Source organism: Antechinus flavipes, chromosome 4 (genome assembly GCF_016432865.1).
Source record: "Antechinus flavipes isolate AdamAnt ecotype Samford, QLD, Australia chromosome 4, AdamAnt_v2, whole genome shotgun sequence".
NCBI classification, from domain to species: Eukaryota; Metazoa; Chordata; class Mammalia; order Dasyuromorphia; family Dasyuridae; genus Antechinus; species Antechinus flavipes.
The window spans coordinates 377445160-377458429 of record NC_067401.1 but is presented as its reverse complement, the minus strand read 5'-3'; the positions used below and the strand labels follow the sequence as shown (position 1 = coordinate 377458429).

The 13270-nt window shown below is 36.3% G+C and overlaps 1 protein-coding gene across 1 annotated transcript in view; it reads left to right on the top strand.

Annotated features, from left to right (window-relative positions):
* The window catches only part of UTP25 (UTP25 small subunit processome component), a 53292-nt gene that overhangs the window by 30185 nt on the left and 9837 nt on the right, over positions 1–13270 (top strand). Inside the window, exon 11 of the mRNA XM_051998452.1 lies at positions 3535–3780. Within this exon, the coding sequence (XP_051854412.1) occupies positions 3535–3780 (246 nt within the window). The remainder of the gene's footprint in view (positions 1–3534; positions 3781–13270) is intronic.

Genomic DNA, 13270 nt, shown 5'->3' with positions numbered 1-13270 from the left:
TGTTGGGCTCATAGGAATGAGCTATATAAAATGCTATATAAAGCATTTTATATAATTCTCAGATTTCTCTTAAACCTTCTAATGGGTTACTTCTGCAGAGGAATAATCAAATCCTGTTTATGTGGGGTTTTATTAGATTTAATTTCAGAAGATGATATTCTCTGACATTGTTTCATATTATTTTAGGAGACTGTCACCATGGAACTGGTAACCCTCTTTGTACTGACTGTTGATGTTATGATGAGCATTAAGATCTTTGTCAGACCTTGGTTTTTTCTAGGTACTCCAAAATGAACTTGATGAAATCCTAGAACTATCCTTTTTTTCATCTTCAGTTCAAATCTATCTTTAAGAAGATTTCCTAGTTCACTCCATACCATGTTGATCACTCAAAATGTTAAGTTTCTACATGTCTAAATTGTCTGGACTTGCAGGAATCTTTAAATATTGAACTTGGAGAAGGATCATCTGGTCCAGCTGATCTCATTCATTGATGAAAAAACTGGGACCACAAATTGATAAAATGTGCCAGACAGTAAATAACAGAGCCAGGACTAAACCCCTCATCGCCTGATGAGCTGTACCTGGTTTGTACCTTGTTTAGATATTGATTGAATTGTGTGATTGAATGAGCATGAAATACTTGAGTTTGAATTTTGGCATGTGATCTTGGGAAAATGACTTCTTCCCAAGAAGAGAGGAAACAAGCACTTATTAAGCACCTATTGTATGTTGGGCATTGTTCTAAATGCTTTACAGATATCTCTTTGGAGGTTCATAACAACCCTGAGAGGTAGGTGCTCTTACTATGCCTATTTTACAGATGAGGAAATTGAGGTTAAGTGACTTATCCAGGGTCATACAATACATCCAATACATACATCAGATCAGATTTGAACTAAGGTCTTTCTGACTCCAGACACAATATGCTAATCTCCTGTATCACTGAGCTGCCTCTTGGGGCCTCATTTTCTTCATCTATAAAATGAGAGGTTTGGACTAGATCATAGTTTGGTAAACTATGGCCTCAGAGTCCAATCTGACCACCACTAATATCTGTATGGATCAAGACCTAAAAATGGTCTTTACTTTTTAAAATGAAAAAATCTTTAAAATGTACATATATTTAATTTACTGTGACAAAATATAACTTCATAATATAAATATTTTTGATAACATAAATGTATTTAAGTAAATATTTATTTTAAATGACAAAAGCTCTTCTTAACTGACAGGCCATAGTAAAACAAGTAGTGGCTGGATCTGGTTTCCTTACCCAGCAGCAGATATTCTGGCTCTTAAGGTCCTCTTCAGTTCTGAAATCCTGACTTAACAACATTTGCAAATCATGATTATACATGTGAGTTCTAGGATGCATTGGGTCCTATATTGGTTTCTCCAATGAATTATGTTATCACTTCAAAAATAACTGTTATTTTAATTTCCATTGAAAACCAGTTATTCAGAATAAAAACAAGTATGAGAAATGTTAAGTTTACTTGATAAACTCCTCCCCCTTCATCCCTTTTCTCTCTAGAAAAAAGATTATTCATAGTTAAATAATTTTGTCTTGATCTGCTATTTGCTTCTAAGTCTTATGCCCCCGTATGTATGTATATTGATTGTCTTTGTTTTTGTGATGCTTTTTAACTTTTTTTCGCATATCTGTCACAGGTTTATAAATATTATTTTCCTTCATAATTGCTACTCTGGCCATTGAGTTTTTGGCTTAATTCTTTTCATTGTGCATCACTTCATATATCTCTTCTAACATAACTTTGGATTTATATTTGTCATTTCTTATGGTAAAATACTATTCCATTATATTCATATACCATAATTTGTTTTGCCATTCTCAATCAGTTAACATCTAGTTTATTTCCATTCATTTCTTATTATAAATAATCCTGTTAAGAATATTTTTACACAGATAAGACTTTTTTTTTTTTCTGTCATGGTACCTTTGGGATGTAATCCCAGTTCTGGGTCAGACAATATGCACCTTTTTCTAAGTTTTATTTTATAATTCCATGTAGTTTTTCATAAAGTTTGGACCAATATGCAGTCCCACTGGTATGTTATTACATAACATACATAACATACAATAAAATACCTGTTTTACCATAACTGCATTGGCTTCTATTATCTTTGCCAATTTGATGAATTGTCTTATTTTTAATTTTTATTTCTCTAGTTATTAGTTTTTTCATGTAGTGGCTTATATTTATAATTCCTCTTCTTAGAATAGTCTGTTCTTATTGTTTGAGCACATAACAGTCAAGTCATGTAGGATTTATAGAACACTTACTCTGTGATAGTCATTGTTTAGGTCTGGGGATATAAAGAAGTCCCTGCCCCTAGGAGCTTATTATCTAGCCAGGGAAAGGAGCAGAAACACATTTAGGTGCAGGTGGGGAGAGAGAACTGGCAGGTGGGAGGGAGTGGGTCAGGATAGGCTCCTGCAGAAGACCTTGAGTAGGGGGACCATATGAGATAAAGGGGAGGAGGATGGACATTCCAAGCATGGGGGACAGCCAGTTATGGCTTCGTGAGGAATGGTAAGAGGGCCAATGGGGACTAACTGTGTTCAAAAAGAGGTTTATTGTAGAATAAGGCTGGAAAGGGAGGTTGGAGCCATATAGTTTATTACTATGCTAGGTGTCTAGGGTTTTAAATGCCAAACATGAAGAGTTGGAGTTTGAATAGGAGACTCCAGTATCTACTGGAGAATGGCTTCTTGTCTTTTGTGTCAGGTCCTCTTCAATGCCTGATTCATATGGCTTAGTGAGTAGAGGCCTGGACTTGGACTGGATAAGAAGTTGGATCCAATGCTGGCTGGTACTTAGTGGCCTCCAACAACTACATGGGGTGTATTTATTAAGTCATAGGTTTGGATGGAAAGTGGAGTTCTATACCTGGAGTTATCCCCCATGGTGGTACTGGAGCAGGTACTTCTATGAGTTTGGTATAGCCTTTATGTCTTAAAATTGGTTTCTTTCATTATTCTGTGCATTTCTTTGTGGTGGAAAAGCCTTCTTTATATAATCAGATCTTAAGTCTTATTTCAAGTATAATTTGTCTTAACTATTTACTATTCATTGTTTAGAATTTGTCCTCTCTCCATAATTACGAAAGATGTAAAATATTTTCCCCAGATCTGGGAAAGACATCATAGATAGGACAGAAGGACCAGTATCGTTAATGATTACAGATGTGACAATATCAAATAAAGTAACAACAGATTGCTGCAATAGAGCAAAGAATGGCTTCCTCATGATCAAGTGGGACTTAGAAAGATCAATCAATATTGGAAAAAAACCTTGTATATAAAAAAAATTCAGAGTGCTTTCAAATCTTTATTCTTATTTTTGACTTTGTAGCAGCCCCTGGGCTTACCTTATCTTGGATATTATTTTGTCTTTTATCCACTTAGAAGAAGGTGTAATACAGAAAAACAAAGTAGCTTTCTGAAGATCACATGGGAAGTTAGCTAGTGGTAGAGTCCCTGATTGTTTTTTTTGTTTTTTTAACCAGGTTTCATTTCTTTGTGAATAAGATCTTACCTCAGTATCAAGATGCAGTCATGTCTCACACTCTCATCTATGTCCCATCCTACTTTGACTTTGTGCGGCTCCGAAATTATTTCAAAAAGGAGGAGTTAAACTTCACCCACATCTGTGAATACACTGAGAGGTCTGGGGTCTCCAGGGCCAGACACTTCTTCCTCCAAGGAGAGCGTCAGTTTCTGCTTTTCACGGAACGTTTCCACTTCTATAAGAGGTAAGACAAGGCCAGACTTGATGGCTCTTCCTTCCCTGGGGAGAGGCATGCCAGCAGACTATTGGAGAAATGTTTTGTGGTGTTCCAAAGCTTGTGCTGTTTCCCCCTGCCTTCTCCTTTCCAGAGTGACCAGGAAGCTTCTCTGAGGTGGATGAAGTCTCACCCTCTAGCTCATTCATTCTTTTTCTGGTATGGCCAAGAAATAAAAGTTTGAAAGATTAAGAGAAGTAGTCTGATCCTCTCATTTCTTAGGTGAGGAAAATTAGGCCAAGGGAAGCCATGTGACTTTTCCAAGGTCACATAAGTTGTAAGGGCTTGTGTTTTGGAAGCACAGTTGCCTGGAATAAGGTGCAGCTTGGAGAGACTCAATGACATTAGAAAAGGAGCCAAATAAAGCGCTACATTGATTTGTGTAAGCATCATCCGGTAAAAGCGGCCAATGTGGTTGTCCTAGGGGATGACAGGACCGAGAGAGGGATGTTAGAGTAGAGTGTAATGGAGCAGATTTGGAATTGGTTAAATGACCATACCAATGGCCCCGAAGAAGTAGTCATCAAACATTTATTGAGCCACTACTACTTACCAGGCTCTGTGCTAAGCATTGGGAACACAAAGAGAGGCAAAAACATGGTCCTTGCCCTCAGGGAGATCACAGGTATCAAGAATGCTGCTCTGGGAAGTGTTCTCAGAAGTGGGGTTGAAAACTTTCCAGGACAAGGCAGAGTTGTTAGTTAGGAATGTGGATTCGATGAGGTGAAGAATCCTATTTACTTTGGTTAATCCTGCTTAACTTGTTTGTAGCATTTGGCTCTGCTCATCTCCTTTTCCTCCTGGATCTCTCTCTTTTTGGATTTAAGGACTACTTTTGTCCTATAATGTTGTCTAATTGCTCCTCAGTTTACTTTGTTCTTCATGGGTATGATATCCCAAAGCCTCAGTGGGGCCCTTTTAAAATTTTTTCTCTATAGATACTGACTTAGTCTCCTCATCAGCACACCTAGGTTTATCATCTTTGTTACAGATGACTCATAGATCTAGATATCCAGAGTAATATCTCCCCATCACCTGTCTTACCTCCTTAACTCCTTATTTAATTGGTTATCTAGTAGGCATCTCAGGCTCAGCAGATTCAAAACAGAAAAGAGTCTCTTTGACCAGGCCCATCTATCTTTTGAACTTGATTATTTCTGTCCAGTATATGTGTGTGTGTGTGTGTGTGTGTGTAACTATGGTATTTTGCACATAGTAGATACTTAATAAATTTTTATTGATTGATTAGAATAGGGTATGGACAACTTAAATTCAGACTCTTGATGAAATCTAGAAAAACTAGAACTTCTGTGGTCGGTCCCCTTTTGAAGCTTGAAGGATGTTATTAGACAAACCCTTTTTTAAAAAAATACAATCGGTAATGATAGCGATTCATATTTAAGTAGTACCTTAAAATTTATGATTCCTTCCTCACAACTACCCTGTGAAGTAGAAGTACTAACATTTGTACAATTAACTCCACTGTATATATGAAGGCAGCTAGGTGCCCCATTGACTAGAGGGCTGGATGTAAAGCGAGGATGGGTCTAAACTCAAATTTTGTTTCTGACCATGTTCATTTTACTTTTGCCTGCCTTGATTTTTTTCATCTGTAAAATGGAGATAATAACAGCACTTACCTCCCAGAATTGCTGTGAGGTTCAAATGAGGTGGCATCTGCTCGAAGCTTTGTAAACCAGAAGGCTATTATATAAATGTTAGAAGAGTAAAAAAATGCTTATTCCCTTAGAGATTCTGTTGCTTGTTTTACCTTCAGTAACCCTAGGAAATGCCACAGCTGGCATTTGAATCCATGTTATTTGGCTCTAAGAATAGCCTGTTTTGCCAGGAACTTGACCAGATGGAAAGCAGATAAAATTATAAAAGGCTTTGAGATAAGAGGTCTAAAAATCGGATTATAGAATTTTTGCATTCAGACCTGTAATGGATTTGTTAGATGGACCTTAGGGAGCTATGTCACTGACCTGTTTAAGAAAGTATAAGGAAAACTCACTCTCATTTTCTCCTACTCTGTGATGTAATAACAATATTAGCCAGAGTACTGCTGAGAGCTAGGGGACCTAGGGTTATGAGTCCTGCTCTATCATTAAAGGACTGGAGGAAGGTCTACAGTGGAGGGTAGGGAGAGGGGAGGACCCTGGGGACAGTGGTGTCACTGATGGTCTTAATTCTGTGGGAAAAGTCCCATTGCCAGAAATAGAATTTCATACTAAGCAGGAAATAGTGGTTTGACTTGGAGGAGAAGCCAAGCATCCCTTCCTCTTCTCTGTCTCCACTCCTCCCCTTGTCTACTTTTTTTTTTTTTTTTTTTTCCCATCCATGTGATAGAATTGATCTGGTAGGGAAGGAAAGGGGAGTGTATTAGAAAACTTACCTGCCCCTGAAACTTTGCTGTCTTTGATACCATCTTCCTCAGAGGTGATCTTAAACTTCTGGTGATACATAAAATTTAGATTGCATCCAATTTCCTTAATTCCTTCCCTCTGTCTTTCTTTATTCCTCAGAGAGACATCCATAGAGGCACTAATTTAGGAAATCAAAGAATAATTTCTAATCAACTCCCTCAGAGTCCAGTGCTTGCTTCTTGCCCTTCATAGCAAGCCAAGTAAATTGCATTGGGCTGGGTGGCAGTAGTTTTTAGAGTTTTGTTTATATTTAAGTAAATAGATAGTAGGTGCCTTGGTTCTGTGCTTGTTAAGGAGAAGGAGGAAACATAACTTGTTTTTGGTTTCTTGACTTTTCCCTATTCCTCCTAATGCCTCTAAGGAGTAGGAAACATGAAGAATGCCCAATGGGGTATTTTTAAAGGGAAGCAGTTCCAAAGCTACCTTCAGGAAAGTCCATCAAGATTCCCTAGACAGAAATAAACTCTTCTTCCCTTGACTTCCCCTACCATTTTGTTCATACTTATTTTAAGATACTTCCATTTTCCTTTGTATAACAGTTAATTAATCTTGTGTTTCTTATTCTTCTGGAGTGCTGCAGAGAGGTTGTATTGTATTTCTGTCCTCATACCTCATATAGTGTTTCAGTTCGAGAGTTGTTGAATGAATGATTAATCTCAAACACTGGGTAATTCATAATTCTTTCTAGCTCTGTTCTCTGCCATGCTTTGGTTTTTGGCAGCAGCATGCTCTTCCTAATTATGTTTTGCATATGCTATAACAGTTGCATTCCCCAGGTACACACTAATTGTGTCAATGGGGAGTAGAATCCCAGAAGTGTGCTAAAGGCCAGGGAAAAGCCAGCCTAAAATTAGAAGTTTGCCTAATTTGGTCTATTTAGCCAATAATCTATTCATGGATAATTGAGAGTTGATTCCATTACTGCTGCCTGGGCTTCATTCCCAGGTAGTCAGACAAGACTGGTTAGCATAAGAGCTGATGAAGGATCCCAGGATCTTTGCCATTTTCCCTCCCCTCCAGTAAGTATATCTTTTCAATCAAGTTTGGAAAATGTAATGTTTTTTATGAGTCTTGTAAAACTAGATCACATAAGTGAAGTGGATGGATTGGAAAATTTCCCAGTGTCATTGTCAGAGAAAGCATAAATGATGCTTAAAACCAGGGACTATTCCCAAACTTGCCTGCAGTTCTCCAGATTCCGAGGTGACTTTACAGCTTTGTTGATTTACCTTAATTGGGAAGGAAAGCCTGTCATTTATTAGGTCCTTTGCTGGGCTACAATGTTTTAGGGAATACTTAAAAGTCCTTTAACTAATAGATAAGTCTTGTTTTTAATTAGCACATTAATTATTTGAATAAAAACTCTTGCTGTGCTTGAGGAAGCTGTCCTTACTCTTAAGTAGGCTAAACACTTCCTCCCTTTGTTTTGCTAATTATCTTAGCCTCTTTTTCCTAGAGCTTTACAATAAGACTGAGTTTGTCTCTGTTACTATTGACTCTCTTGATGGAGTCAGAGTTTAAATTACTGGAACTTTACTTAGAACTGTTTTGAATTACACAGAAAACTGGTTAAAACATAATTTTCTTCCATGCATTTTCTTGCCGGATCAAAAATAGGCATATGATAATTTGAATATATTTGTGGTGAGCACTTTTGACTTGGGAAATGCATTTGGTTTGATTTCTGAGTAGTAATTGTGTCTTTATGGGCTTATGTTTTTCTTACATTGTAGAACATACTTCACAAAGGATTTGGGCCCTCTCAGCAACTCTGTGAAGCAGGTGGTTCCTATATTATCATTCCCATTTATCATATGTGGAAACTGAGGTTCTGATAGGGGATATAATCTATAGATTGTCATGTGTCTGGAACTCAAATCTATTTCTTCTTAAACCCCTTAAGGACTGATGTTCTTTCCTATGTGCCAACTTTTTTGTGAGGTTATTATAGGGAAGGAGTTAAATAGACTAGTGGTATAGTCAAAAAAATGGCATGAGAAGTACTTTGACAGGAAATACAAATATTTAAAGTGGAACTGACCAGTTGTTTAAATTAATTCTACCCTGAATATGGACCAGATATGGAATCTACAGGTGGGAAGGGCCCTCAGAGGCTGTCTTGGCAAACCCAAACTTGAACACAAGTACTCCCTATGACATACTCCAGATGCCCAACCTTTGTTTGAAAACTTCCAATTAAGAGAACCTACAACTTCCAAGGCAGCCCATTCTGCTTTTTAAATAGCTTTAGGTAGAAATCTTTCAATCAGGCCTAATCTTCTCTCTTTGCCATTTTTTAAAAATCCTGAATAATAAATTTAATAATAAATGTAAGTCTTTCCAGGCTTTTGACATCAACTATAGAGTGCTTTTCCTACATCCTAGTCACAGACACTTGTATCTGTATTGATGTAATTTAAGATTGGGCTTACATTATTAGCTGCCACATCATAGTTTATTCAATACATTAAGCATGGTACTCCACTAAAATCACATTTTTTTTTTTAATAGGAGAGATTTCACCATTGAATCCATGTGGTAGGTTACTGCTGTTAAAAAACTTATGACAAAATAGAAGTTATAGAGGTATTAATATGTTTAAGCACATGTTCAGGTAGTGTAGAAATAACTCTGAACCAAGATTAGGATTCCTATGAGGTTTTTATGGTTAAAAATTCCTTCAGAGAGACAGAGAAATAATTTTTGGTGTGCAGCAATCTTGTACGTTCTCTTAGGCCATAAAAGTTGGACAAATTTAGTTAAAACTGAATCATAATCTTATACCTCTAAAGAAACAAATTTTGTGAAATAGAGTGAGGTTAATGTTAACTGGAAACAGACTTCAGAGAAATGATATACTAAAATTGAATAAAGGGGATATTTTTTAAAATTCCCATTATGCCTTCTGCAGATCTGTTCTTTTCCAATCATGCCTCCTGTATATGATATATTTGAGGTTAGTTTTGGATCCTAAACATACAACTTTACATTTAGGATCCTATGTCTTGTTACAATTAAGTTTTATTTTATTAGATTAAGCTAAAGTTCTTTTTGAATCCTATTATCTAACATTAGCATTCTCTTTTAGTTTTTTGATATCTGCAGATTAATAAATATGCCAGGCACAAATCTCTCCAAAGGGGCAAGCTCAAATCTCTTAAACCCTCTATAGGAGGCTGACTTCTACTTTTTGGATCCCCTCAGTTAACAAGATCTGAATCCACTTCATGGCGATACAGATTTTTATCTTTTTACACAAAATAGCTTGGGAACTTTTTCTTTCTTTCTTTTTTTAAAATTGAGCTGAAATGATCTGAATTATTTATTAAGAATATCTCCCTTGAAGTTTTTTAAAAAAAATTTTAATTAAAGTTTATGCATGGATAGTTTTTCGACATTAATCCTTACAAAACCTTGTGTTCCAAATTTCCCCCTCTTTCCCCCCACCCCCTCTCCTAGATGGCAAATAATCCAATATATGTTAAACATGTTAAAATATATGTTAAATCCAATATATATATGTGTGTGTGTATATTTATACAATAATCTTGCTGCACAAGAAAAATCAGATCAAAAAATGAGAAAGAAAATAAAAGAAAAAGAACAACAAAAAAAAGTGAAAATGCTATGTTGTGGTCCACACTCAGTTCCCACAGTCCTCTCTCTAGTTGTAGATGCAATCTTCATCATATTGAAACTGGCCTGAATTACCTCATACTGAATTGCCACATCCATCAGAATTGATCATCTTATAGTCTTGTTGTCATGTACAGTGATCTCCTGGTTCTGCTCATTTCACTTAGCATCATTTCATGTAAGTCTCTCCAGGCCTTTCTAAAATCCTGCTGATTGGGAAACTTTTCTTTAAAAATTTTTTTCTTCATTGCTATTTTCAAACTTTTTCTGGAGTTCAATCTAAGAAAGACCAACAGATTTAGGTTTTTCCCATGTATTTATTCCTCCCTGTGGATAGGTATAGATGGAATTACAATTAGAACTGAACTCAAGGTGGGAAGAGGCAGAAGGGGTGTTAAAGTTAAAAACCACAAAAGAAATGGGTGGGGGGTGTGACCACAGAGTGGTCTTTTCAGGTTCTCTCTGGGCTGGGCTGTTTTTCAGAAGGTGTTTTGTGGCTGTATCAGGTTTGGCCTCTAAGTTGAGGGTTGATGGTGAGCCAGTCTGAGTTAGTTATCTGTAGCATAGCAGGGGGAGTTCTAGGTTCAACAAGTTGATACTGCAAGGAATTTATAGGGAAAAATAAAATAAATAATTACTTCATGTCATTGCTATGTTAATTTTAGGGCTTAGAGATGGTATTGGGGAATGGTCTGATTTTATCTTTGAGTACAGTACCCACACTTCCCTGGGCAGACCTGGGAATGGGGTTGGGGAAATCTGGAGGTATGCTTTTAGGCCTGAAATGTTATTAGGTTAAGTGATGGGCATCCAGTTTTGTTTTGTACCTTCATTAACTTCAGGTACTTCATTATGTTGCTCATTAGTCTCAGAGTCTCTGTTATCTATCATTGACCTAAAGCTGATATCTTTTTTTTTAATTTAATTTTATTTAATAATTACTTTATATTGACAGAATCCATGCCAGGGTAATTTTTTTTACAATATTATCCCTTGCATTTGTTTCTGTTCCGATTTTTCCCCTCCCTCCCTCCACCCCCTCCCCTAGATGGCAAGCAGTCTTATATATGTTAGATATGTTGCAGTATATCCTAGATACAATCTATGTTTGCAGAACCGAACAGTTCTCTTGTTGCACAGGGAGAATTGGATTCAGAAGGTAAAAATAACCGGGGAAGAAAAACAAAAATGCAGATAGTTCACATTCGTTTCCCAGTGTTCTTTCTTTGGGTGTAGCTGCTTCTGTCCGTCATTTATCAATTGAAGCTCAGTTAGGTCTCTTTGTCAAAGAAATCCACTTCCATCAGAATTTGTCCTCATACAATATCGTTGTCGAAGTGTATAATGATCTCCTGGTTCTGCTCATTTCACTTAGCATCAGTTCATGTAAGTCTCGCCAGTCCTCTCTGTATTCATCCTGCTGGTCATTTCTTACAGAACAATAATATTCCATAACATTCATATACCACAATTTACCCAGCCATTCTCCATTTGATGGGCATCCATTCATTTTCCAGTTTCTAGCCACTACAAACAGGGCTGCTACAAACATTTTGGCACATACAGGTCCCTTTCCCTTCTTTAGTATTTCTTTGGGATATAAGCCCAATAGAAACACTGCTGAATCAAAGGGTATGCACAATTTGATAACTTTTTGGGCATAATTCCAGATTGCTCTCCAGAATGGCTGGATTCGTTCACAACTCCACCAACAATGCATCAATGTCCCCGTTTTCCCGCATCCCCTCCAACATTCATCATCATTTTTTCCTGTCATCTTAGCCAATCTAACAGGTGTGTAGTGGTATCTCAGAGTTGTCTTAATTTGCATTTCTCTGATCAATAATGATTTGAAACACTCTTTCATATGAGTGGTAATAGTTTCAATTTCATCATATGAAAATTGTCTGTTCATATCCTTTGACCATTTATCAATTGGAGAATGGCTTGATTTCTTATAAATTTGAGTCAGTTCTCTATATATTTTGGAAATGAGGCCTTTATCAGAACCTTTAACTGTGAAAATGTTTTCCCAGTTTGTTGCTTCCCTTGTAATCTTGTTTGCATTAGTTTTGTTTGTACAAAGGCTTTTTAATTTGATGTAATCAAAATTTTCTATTTTGTGATCAGTAATGGTCTCTAGTTCATCTTTGGTTACAAATTTCTTTCTCCTCCACAAGTCTGAGAGATAAACTATCCTATGTTCCTCTAATTTATTTATAATCTCGTTCTTTATGCCCAGGTCATGGACCCATTTTGATCTTATCTTGGTATATGGTGTTAAGTGTGGGTCCATGCCTAATTTCTGCCATACTAATTTCCAATTATCCCAGCAGTTTTTATCAAATAATGAATTCTTATCCCAGAATTTAGGATCTTTGGGTTTGTCAAACACTAGATTGCTATAGTTGATTATTCTGTCTTGTGAACCTAACCTTTTCCACTGATCCACTAATCTATTTCTTAGCCAATACCAAATGGTTTTGGTGACTGCTGCTTTATAATATAATTTTAGATCAGGTACAGCTGGGCTACCTTCATTTGATTTTTTTTCATTAATTCCCTTGAGATTCTCGACTTTTTATTGTTCCATATGAATTTTGTTGTTATTTTTTCTAGATCATTAAAATATTTTCTTGGAAGTCTGATTGGTATAGCACTAAATAAATAGATTAGTTTAGGGAGTATTGTCATCTTTATTATATTCGCTCGGCCTATCCAAGATCACTTAATATTTTTCCAATTATTTAAGTCTGACTTTATTTGTGTGGAGACTTTTTTATAATTTTGCTCATATAATTCCTGACTTTCCTTTGGTAGATAGATTCCCAAATATTTTATGGTATCAACAGTTATTCTGAATGGAATTTCTCTTTGTATCTCTTGCTGTTGGGTTATGTTGGTGATGTATAAAAATGCTGAGGATTTATGGGGATTTATTTTGTAGCCAGCTACTTTGCTAAAATTATGAATTATTTCTAATAGCTTTTTAGTAGAATCTCTGGGGTTCTCTAGGTATACCATCATATCATCTGCAGAGAGTGACAGTTTGGTTTCCTCATTGCCTACTCTTAATTCCTTTAATATCTTTCTCGACTCTTATTGCCGAGGCTAGTGTTTCTAATACGATATTAAATAATAATGGTGATAGTGGGCAACCTTGCTTCACCCCAGATCTTACTGGGAAAGGTTCCAGTTTTTCCCCATTGCATATGATGCTTACTATGGTTTTAAATATATGCTCCTGACTATTTTAAGGAAAAGTCCATTTATTCCTATGCTCTCAAGTGTTTTTATTAGGAATGGATGTTGGATTTTATCAAATGCCTTTTCTACATCTATTGAGATGATCATATAGTTTTTGTTTGTTTGGTTATTGATATAGATTATGCTAATAG